Genomic DNA, 11,334 nt, shown 5'->3' on the forward strand with positions numbered 1-11,334 from the left:
CTTACTTTCACCAGCGTCGGGCGATGCATCCACCTGATCCTTGACGACTTGATTGGCTTTAGATTTTGGCATCTCACACACCGTTGACGGCGATACGGATAAGCAAAAGGATTATAGCGTGAATGTTCAGGCTTGTGAAGAAGGCTAGAAGAAAAATTGTGTACGGTTGGCAGTCTGCGCTGCCTAGCTTGCTACACGCTGCAATGGGCAATGCGGTAATGGCGGGAATGCCACGTCATGTGACAGCTCTCGCGTGATTTAAAAATACCTCATCAAGTGAGCCACCCCTTTAAAACCAGTATACATTTCACAAACATGTCGTCTAGCAAAATAGCAATAGTGAATGTGAGCATTTTGAATCACCTTTAATTAATGAGACACTGTACGAAACACCAAAAAAACTATACAAAACAAAAGGAGTTTATATAACACTGTTATTTTGTCTTTTCTTACCCCTTTTAAAAGTAAATTTGGCGAGTCCGATCATTCCATATCTGTTTCTTGTTTACACAAGTTTAAGGAAAGTCACGGTAATAGGTTCTGTTTTCAAGGTGGTAGGGTGGAATATATTTGGTTCGTATATCCTCTGAGAAGGGGCATGTCAAAATAAAATGAAACTCACCGTCTACACAATGTTTATGCAGCTAGTGACATGAAATGTAATCGCAACTGATAAAACAAAACATGGCCACTGACATCAACAATACAACTTTCAGAGAAATTGTTTATCTTGTCTAGAACTGTTAAACAAGACTAGTGTAAAGAAACAGCATATTAATTACATCCAAATAAAATACACCATTCAAACTTTGCAAATGTCGTGTATTATGGAGTAATATAGTGTACATTAAGGTAACCTAGCCTTGACTTTGACCTTCAAGGTCAACTGTCAAAACAAGTGTATCCATCGTTACCACTCACATAGAATATAACACTAACATCGAACAAGTAAAATAAAAACAGAAAACAAACAAGGACAAAGACTAAACTACAAAGACAAATTGTTATATACGTGTGTATATGTCTGTCTGTCTGTCTGTCTGTCTGTCTGTGTGTGTGATATTTGCACCATTTCCTTGTATAGATAAGATGTGCTATATTCAGACAGTACTTCAAAACATGTTCCACATAGTTTGCTGGTGATAACCAATGATTAATTTTTCTTCTTGTTATTACGATTTCAGCACGCGAGTAAGAGATTACATTGACAACAATATTAGGAAGAATTGATAGATACACCGGTGAGAAGAAGATTTGTGGACTCTCTGAAGTATTAGCAGGATCTCTTTAAAAATAGTTGCTTAATTAGATGCTGGATATTAGTATAGATTAATGAAATAGGTTTAGACTGAAATAGGTATAATTATATTACATCATTATGTGATAGGAAAGAAAGAAAAGGAAAGAAAGAAAAATGATTGGTCAGCATAAAGTACATGGGCCACCGTAATAAAGCATGAGGAATGAACACTTATTATTAGTCAATAACTTTAATAAAGTGTTGAAAACGAGGGCATTATATAAGATAAACAGATGAATTAACTAGATAAGATATTAATAAATAAAACTCCTGGTAAAATAAGTCCAACGGCCGCTGATATCTTCCCGTCATTTCCCTCGACTTTTTATGATTTTATCCAGTCTGGATCTTTGAGTGTCGTAGATATTTGTTATAAGAAATCAAATTAGTAAGTATACGGGAATGGGGTTTCAGTATTGGGGTAAGATTAACCATTGGGTATCAGGTAACGTTATCAAGTATAACTATAATAGTGTCATATCAAAATAGGGCAACAGTATGAACACATTAGAAAAGAAGAAAAGAAAAATGTAGAATGGTATTAATGCTACAGAGTCAAAATTTAAGGTACCTAGAATTGCAGGAATATTACATATCAACTTACTTTGCATGTAAATGAAATATGGTTGTATTGAAATGCTAGCTTTTGGGTTAGAATTATTGGTAATAAAGTATCAAGCAAGCAAACAAACATACATGGATCATTCATCTATGAAATTCAGTGGTGTATATGTGGTGTGAGCAACATAGGGTATCTAGCAAAACAGAATGGAATCCACGAAGATTCTCCTTTAATGCCAATATCGACATGGATGGCCAATATAATGTCATCAAATGGTTTGATGCGTCTTGTAAAGAACCCGAATGGAACTCGAGTGAGACAGTGCTTTTAATTCCTTCTCAAATTAATTTCTACTGTTGCCTTTGTAAAGCACCACATGTTTGGAATTACAATGTTCGAACCACGTTAAAAACCACGTTTGTGCTATATTGGTACACGACATGCATGCATAGTCAGCATTCTCTACAATTACTTATTAGGACTAAATGAATTATGGAAAACAAGACTGACAGTTTGTAGTCGACAGATCTCAGCATATCAAATTATGTTTCATATATTGGTTAGATTTATGGTGTAACTTGTAATTTCATTTAGTGTTCATGTCCAAGGTGGGAACCTCTTAGATACAAAAAACTTTAAGAAAATATATTCCTGTCGGCCACCTAACTTGTGTGGTAGTGTTTCTTATCAGCGATAGATATTTGCAATATCATATAGTACTTTCTCTATTTTGTGTATGTATGTATGTATGTATGTATGTATGTATGTATGTAGGTAGGTAGGCAGGTATGTATGTACGTACGTACGTAGGTAGGTAGGTAGGTAGGCAGGTATGTATGTACGTACGTACGTATGTATGTATGTATGTATGTATGTATGTATGAATGTATGTATGTATGTATGTATGTATATGCATGTATGTATGTATGTATGTATGTATGTATGTATGTTAATTTGTGTCCTTTTCCTAGGGCATTCGACCATCCGAGCATTCCAAAGAACGAACCTCTGAGGAGAACGCATTTGCTTTCCTCTATTAGCCCTCTTTACCAAGTAATTATCAAGAATTAGCACATTTTGAATTTAAATAAGTAAACGAAAAGAACTTTTGAATCCTCGCCTGTGGTAGCCTATCGACAACCATCAAACACCACAAAGCCTCTGGTAAGAGCCCATATAAAAAGCACAACCCGAATGAGGAATCTGGCGTTTTCAAACCATGTAACAAATTCAAGTGCAAGACATGTCTAATCTTGGCATGAACGAAAATGAACCGGAACCATATAACATTATCAGAAAGTCACAACCCTTCTTAGGACATGACATGCAATCTCGTCTATGTGATCTCCTGCACTGAATGTAATTTAGTATATGTAGGGTAGACTAAAAGAGAAATCAAATAAGAATCAAGGAACACTCATGACAACACTTCAGTTGCATGTCATTTCCAAAACCCATCCGTTTCTCTGGCCTCTGTAAATCTTTCTATAAAACAGGTTGAACTAAAAAGAGTCAATAATATTAGCATCCTCTCACCCAATGGCTTAAACGAAAAGAGGCTGTTTATTTGTTCACATGAGTACTTCTTAGTTTTTTCCGCCTTTTTTCACAACCTTGGTAGCTTTTTTTAATTTTTTAGCTTTATCTTTTTGTGTAGTTTCATTCATTTCGATTCCTCTTCACGTACTCTGACCCTTGCTGCATGTTGTGTCCTTTTTACAGAGGTCTATTTTCACAGCGTGTGAATGGTTTCACAAGTTTGTATTATTCGATTATGATGTAGTTTGCCTGGTCCTACAAGGCTCTATATTCCTTCTAAAAATAGATACTGAAATACTATATTCCGATATGTATTATAATACTACATGTACACGTCGGTCATCCTCTGACTTCATAGCCCTGCATGAATACCATGGCTAACCAGTTGTAAATTGAATACCTTTCGTAAAGGGCCGAAGCCTTTAGATTTTTGCCCCTACATACATTAATAGTTAGAATGCAACATTCTGAGCCACCGTCGTACATGATACATCCCGTATTTGGCAAATTAAATTTAATAATGCCAAACGATATGAAATATAAGTTTTACATACGTAAGATATAGCCCGATCACGAAGACGTAACAGTTACGTTAATAAGCTTTATAGAACACGTGTGTTTTGATATAATGGCTGATGTATGTACCAAATGATATGGAATTTGAAATATGAATATTAGGGATACAGCAAATTATATTACTCATTAAAGCTAACAGCTTTATCGACAAACTTGTCAGGACAAAGTATAGCTTAATTACTGGAAATCATTGATTATGCAAAATACTCATTAGGCTGTTAAAAACCACATTTGTACAAACATATCCGCTTTGTTAACACCAAACAGTTCTAGCATTAACCCTAACTAATAGGTGTACCAAATTTCGTTTATAGAATCATGAGAATTGAGAACAAAATTTACATACATACATACATACATACATACATACATACATACATACATACATACATGCATACATACATACATACATAAGCACAAAACCGGATATTGGGGTCTCAGTTTATGGGGTAATCCTGTTGTTCACACATAGTATATTATGTTGTGTCCTTGTCAATTCCTTCCTTGTGGGAACCCCATGCGAATGATTATCAATCATGTTGTTACTGTGCGACCTGATAAATAATATTATGAGGTCTTTTGGAGTTTCCTTGTTGGGCTCTGAAAAGGGTAATGAGCTCGGAATATGGTGCCATGCTATTACTTCTACTTCAACAATATGTATGTTTACAGTTTATTTCTCATGCTCATGGTTAGCGGAAGGTGCTGTGCCCTGGCTATTCCTTGAATAGTATGGCTTTATGTCTGCAAATAAATAAATACATAAGGCTGCCAGAACTTACGGCGGGGCTGGGGGAGGCTTGGGAGAACATATTTTGGAAAAAAAAATGCCCCCCCCCCTTTGCGCTGTTATAATATTCCATGGACCTTCGGCGATGAACCAAAAATTTTTCGTAAAACATTTTGTTTGAAAATGAGAACACAGAGGAGGCCATTTAGTGGCATGATATTTGAAACTATACACATTATCGAAAGCCATAGAGTAATTAAAAATTGTATTCAATACCTCGCAATGTTACTCTTAATACATCACTCTACAACTATATGGCTGTATTGTCTATACTTTGACTTATAAAGAGATATTTTGGCAGACACATACACACTGGCTTCGCTATTGAGAGCCTCATAGTTAAATGTGTGATAGGTAAATGAAGTGAACAATTTTGCAAACGTACAAGAAAAACGACTGCTCCTTGGAATGAGAGAGAAGGAGAGAGAGAGAGAGAGAGAGAGAGAGAGAGAGAGAGAGAGAGAGAGAGAGAGAGAGAGAGAGAGAGAGAGATTGAGGCAAAACACATTCGTACGGCTGTCACCCCCATCATCACTGAATATAGGCTTTAGAGCTTATTCAAATAAATTTTCTAATTTACTAAGTAAACAAACCGCCCCTGACTCGTCCTGAGGTTTAATTTGGTTAAAATAATATTGAGCAGAATATTTCGTGCCCCCCCCCCCATCGACCCACAATTTCTTTCATGCCTCCCCTACCCCAATTTCTCCCTAGGCCCCCTACCGTAAATGCTGACAACAGCGAAAATAAATAAATAAATAAATAAATTTCATTTGGTTCACATTACTATCTATGATATGATGCTATGGAATTTCATAGACTGATATGTACAGGAACAGCAAGGAAATTTGTTGTCTGTGGCACAGTCAAGATAGAAATATTACATGTAATGTTCAGTGACTGTCCTACATGTAACAATTAAATATACTATCGCATGTTACATGCTATCCTGGGACTCCCGGCCGGACCGGGCGCGTATCACACAGGACGAGAACTACAGCAACTCTCGCGAGGACTAGACGTCGTACTTAGCGAAATGGCGCGGGAGCATGTACGGGCGATGACGAATATGCATTTCTCATCAGACTAGTACTGTGACAGAAACGTCCACGATTCTCACGACGTTCGTGTGCACCGAGAGTATCACCTACCGACATCGAAGACCTACCAGATTCAAGTAAGAATTGCATGAAGTGTCCCTTTAGGCAGACTGGAGTTGGTGGAAGAGATCTAGAGAGTTGTCAATGTCAGCCTCAACTTACACAGAATAGCAGACCGAAGCTCAGCCAATTCACAAACTCCCAGTCATGGGGATCATATAGGATATCGATGTTTTTTTATCTTGAGTTGTGTGGTTTAGCTTCTGTTATGGTGTAGCCTTTAGCTAAAGGGGAATATTCTGACCCCGAAACCAAGCGTCATGTGAACATTTAGCACTATAACTGTCAGTGACAGTGGAAAGCTCAAAAGGCAGAGAGATACGCAGATAACCCGAAGGTAAGGGGTAACCCATTTTATTTCGTGGGGGGGGGGGGGCAGTAGGATTTTCTAAAAAAAAATTGTAGCGTGCCAAATAAGTAGGATAAAAAATATGCTGACCAGCTGAAGACGGAAAAAAATGTTTCCAGGGTATAGGCTAAAAATTATTTGTTGTGTTGCAAGTGCAGAAACAAGATATAGAATGTCAATTGCCCAGGTGCATGTATTTCAGGCCTTAATATTTACAGTTTTGTGTTTATATTTACTCCTAGTAACTGTTGGAAAATGTTGACACAAACCAAAACACTACCATCAAATCAAATTACTAAGAATACTGAACTGACTTAGTACCTTGAATAACTCCTGTAATTTTTCATAATGATAAAATAATTTTAAATGGTGGCATGCAACAATGTACTTTGAGGATTTTTCTTAGAGTTAGTTTTCTGAATTCAAATTTCGACTGTGATCAGGAAAGGGTATTGTCATCACCTTGACATGTTAAAATAAGTTTCTAGGGCAGAAGGGGGAACCCCCTCCCGTACCAACCAGACATTGCTCTCTTTTATTTTGTTTCAAATTTAACTAGTATTGTTTTCACCTTGCTTGACACGTTAAATAGCATCACAAAGCATTCTTTCAGTTCTTCATATTACCAGTGGTGGCGCTGTTGGTACAAAGGTGTAATAACTAATATGCATTCCATTGCTTATTACCTCCCACTGCACTGTAAAATTCCCACAATGCAGTACGATTTATACTCATGAGAGAATGGCCTGCGCACAACAGAGACATTCACGAACGCACTGCGCAGGCAAAAACTTCCAGCGTTCGATCACTGTGTACGTGTGCATCAGCCTAACCGAGGTCTGGTGTAAGGGTGATGAACACAGAGTTTTCAGTGCTGCTTTCGAAAGCGTTGAGTACGGACGTTTGTCGCATGTGTTCTACATTCACTGATGAAAACTCTTTCACTCTGAAATTTTTATTGTAAGAATTTGATTTGTTGGTGTCGACAATTTGTATTTTAAGGTCATGCCGAAGTTTTCCAAACGACAAAGGCAATCCCGTGAAGCAAGGATTCGTGGGCTTGAAGCCACGTCTTTTGCCCCAAGTTCGGGCAGTACATGCAGTAGTACTTCTACGGCCATGATGGCCACATGTGGTGATACCGATCGAAATCCCGGGTCTGACGATCGCAAAATCGCGATCGGTCGTTCTTACTGTGGATCATCCACTATACTCGATCTTTCGTCTGAAGTGTTGATGCAAATTTTTGGTTTTCTTTGTTATTTCAATGCTGACGACGACGATGTCGAGCAGTTTCAGAAGGTGAAAACTTTGTGTTCGTTACGTATGGTTTGTACCCGTTTTTATGCCGTTGGTTGCTGTGATATTTTTTTGACTAATATTTAATCATATGTTTTGACTTGACAACACCTAAGTATTGTAGTGTCTCGAAGTATTTATTTCGAAAGTTTAAACTAATGAAGGCAAGGGCTGTGGCTGGCAATGAACTCGACAGCCATGTCAACGCAATAATTTCCATGGGACACAATCAAATAAGAGCAGGGTTAAGGAAGTTATTGAACACACAGAGAGGCGGTCCTGATCGTTCTTACGTTGATGCGGCAATTTCTGTTTTATTTTGTTCAAATCGAACATCATTGTCGCAAACAAAGGGTAAATCATATGTTTCTAAAATTATTAATGAACACAGATCGATCGGAGTTAAGATGTCGGGTAATGACGAAGTAGGGCTATGGAAGGCACGACTGCAAAATGACAAGGAGTTCGCTAAGAGTCTTTTAACTGTCGATTTTTTTAAGGAGGCTACGACCTCTAGCAATTTTGACGTGCTCCCCCTTCCAATTAAAATGGCTATTTTGAGGGGTATGGAAGTAGACACTGCTGAAAATACTGTACAGGGAGATACATTCGGGTTTAATCTGTGGACAGACAGAGAAGCGGAACATATGTTCATTCATCTGGAGGGTGGGTTGTCAGAAAATGACTACTCTTGTTTAGAAAAATCACTAAGGTCAAAGGACAATGTATCCAGAATCCCAAGACTCTCAAAACTCAAGTCTAATCTTAGGCGTTTTTACGACTGTGTAACAGAAACTACTTGTGGGAATAAAAAAGGTTGGACGGTAAAATCAGTTGAGAAACAAATATTAGACCAATTGGGGGAAATTTCCAATGATAATAATATGAACATTGATGTTAATAATGAAACTAATTTTGACAAAGTAGAAATTGTAGTTGGGGAGGGAGGGGACACATTCCAAGACACAAAGGGCATAACTCAGAATTTTAAAGTTTTTGCAGTGAGTGGAGCAATACGGATTATAAAATATGAGGGCAAGGAAATATGGCGGGACCTAAACCCACAGTCTGATGACAGCCGAATCCCTCTTGCCATCATCAATGCAGCTGAATCTGACCTGGATATGAAAGAGGAGATGCTGCCCATCCTTGAAGCCACAGAAAAAATGTCAGAGTCTGGTCTCAGAGGCATCACATACAGACGTAAATTAGAAGGCGATGAAAAATACAAGTGCCTTGTTTTACAACGAAAGAGTACAAAGTTCTTTTGCAATTTGTGTGATGTCTCTGCAGACCAATGTCATAATGTGAACCATTCCTGGGACATGACAATTACATCTTCAGTCATGAAAGAATGGGCAGAATCTCATCAGTATGGTCAAACTGGTGACCCCATTATTAGCTATGACCCCAAAAGTGAGTATACTTTGGATCAATTGCATGCAAAGTTGCGGAATATGGGGAAATTTCTGGATGAGTTATTGGTTGAAGCAACTATCCTTGATAAAAAATGCAGAATTACCAACTGAAATGCAAAATGATATAAAAAAGTATGAGGATCATCTTGCTGATCAATTTAATTTAAAAATGGAACTGCATAATGAAGGGTATGAAAAAGATCTAGCTCAATGGAAACAGTATGACCTAACTGACAAGGTACACAAAAAACTTCAAGTAGCTTCACAGGCCTTTTCCTTTCCCACCGAAGAAGAATTTCAACTTGACACTGAAGATTGTGCAGAGAATTATATAGATACTTTAATTAACAGTGAAACACAAAAGAAAGAAAGAATACAAATGTAATTCATGTAATATAAATCTCGATCAGTTGTCAGCCATGTCAATCTGCCCACGGAAAAATGACCCAGAAATCCATGCAAGGGAAAAAGAAAGAGCACGAGTTAAACATTTTAAAAAAAAGAGAGAACACTTTGCATGCAATTGAAGAGATTATAAATGCTGGGGGCTCTAGTACACCACAACAATGTCAAATACAACTACAAATAACACACCCTGAAAAACTACAAAGTGTGGCAGCTGAGTTATCTATTGACAAGGAAATAATTGAAAAAGGAAAAGCTGCAGACATACTAGCACTTGATTACCATAAGAGAGCTAAGTTAATCCATGACAATACAAATGAAAGACACCATGCACTCATTAATAACATACACAGTAGACTAAAGTATATTTCCCCATCAAAAGATGATGAGGGAAAAATGATAGAAAATACAGAAAGAGGACAAGAAAGAATCTCGGCAAATAAACAAAAGAAGGAAATTCAGGACAAACTAAGCAATATTGATAAAGTTATGCAGTCAGAGAATGGTGAAAGAGGTAAAGTGCAACAATTAAAAGCTTTTCTCAGAAGTAAATGTGTAGTGAAAAAATATGGGGGGGGGGGGTTACGAGGGTGGCGCATGCATCCGTTTTATGTTGAATACATATCAACCTTGACAATCCCAGTGTTACAAGTCATCCTAACTAGTTTGAATTAGAAACATGCACACACACACACACACGTGTGTGTGTGTATGTGTGTGTGTACATATTACTAGACACATAGATGCATCAATGTGCTCGAGTGTGTTCTAGTGATATAGATGTTTAGGCATACATATGCATATTCAATGTAAGTATACATACAACATTTGTAAATGATATAAACAAATATATAAATAAAATAAAAAAGAAATAGGTATATCAGTACATGTATATATATACTACACACACATCAGCAAAACAACTGTATACACACATTCATAGATCAATACTACTAGTATTAAAGTTGTAAGCATAAATGTACACTGCATAATGAATGTGTATATTACCTAAGATTAGTATATGAATGTTTTTGTATATGCCCCCTGCTGCTGTCTCCTTAGGACCCACTGTTTGGTCCACCTTGTGCGATTACTTGCTCTTTGTCTCCGCCGATAGCGTCTTAGTAGTAACAGTGTATACAATATTTCTTCATCTTCAGCGGAATCCATTTTACAATTGGCATCAATATTTTCCTGAAAAAGAAATGGTAATCATGTTTAAACACATCTACATTCACATAAAATAATAATGGTCAGTTCTCAAAGTTAAAGAAAAATATATGATTAAAACCATTCCTACACAAGACTTTCCATCATAAGGCACATGTGTACGTTGAGCGTAAATATTTACGATAAAACAATCAATATCCCTTCACACGCACACAAAGATTTTGATCAGAAGAAAAGACGTGTCAATTGACAAAAAAAAAACATTGACAAAGCTAAACAGCCCAAGTTAGCTGTATATGATTATCGTGTGTATCAAAATAAAACAAGTTGTATAATTTGTGTTAATGTTACTTTTGTAACGTGTGTACATTGCCATGCAAACTTGAAAGGAAAATGTACCTTGCAGCACTTGTGAACATGGGTGCCAATCAAGGACTTTCCATGGTATGCTTGCCTAGCAACATGTACACAGGCTCCTAATGGTATATCCTGCTTCCTTCGGTAATTTAGCTTTCAATTCTGCTGCCTCTTCCTTCTATGAAACAAATGTAGTTGTCACACCTTGAAAAAATGACATATATCAACTCTCAAGTGACAACACTGCATCAACGCTAAGAAAGTGATCAGACAATCTCTGTGAAACAAGACGATTCAAGTGAATCAAGTCAGTGTGTTTTAAATATTGTGTGATTCAATTCTTGGGATGTGAAATCATGAAAAAGCACCTCAAAACCCACTGCTGTGTATGTTTCATGTGGTGGTGTGC

General features: G+C 37.2%; 1 protein-coding gene across 1 annotated transcript in view; it reads left to right on the plus strand.

Annotated features, from left to right (window-relative positions):
• The window catches only part of LOC144432559 (aggrecan core protein-like), a 93,223-nt gene extending 91,240 nt beyond the window's left edge, over positions 1–1,983 (plus strand). Inside the window, exon 23 of the mRNA XM_078120803.1 lies at positions 1,185–1,983. Within this exon, the coding sequence (XP_077976929.1) occupies positions 1,185–1,195 (11 nt within the window). The 3' untranslated portion in view covers positions 1,196–1,983. The remainder of the gene's footprint in view (positions 1–1,184) is intronic.
• Positions 1,984–11,334: the final 9,351 nt, after the last annotated feature.

The sequence above is a fragment of the Glandiceps talaboti genome, chromosome 1, assembly GCF_964340395.1.
Source record: "Glandiceps talaboti chromosome 1, keGlaTala1.1, whole genome shotgun sequence".
Taxonomy (NCBI): Eukaryota; Metazoa; Hemichordata; class Enteropneusta; family Spengelidae; genus Glandiceps; species Glandiceps talaboti.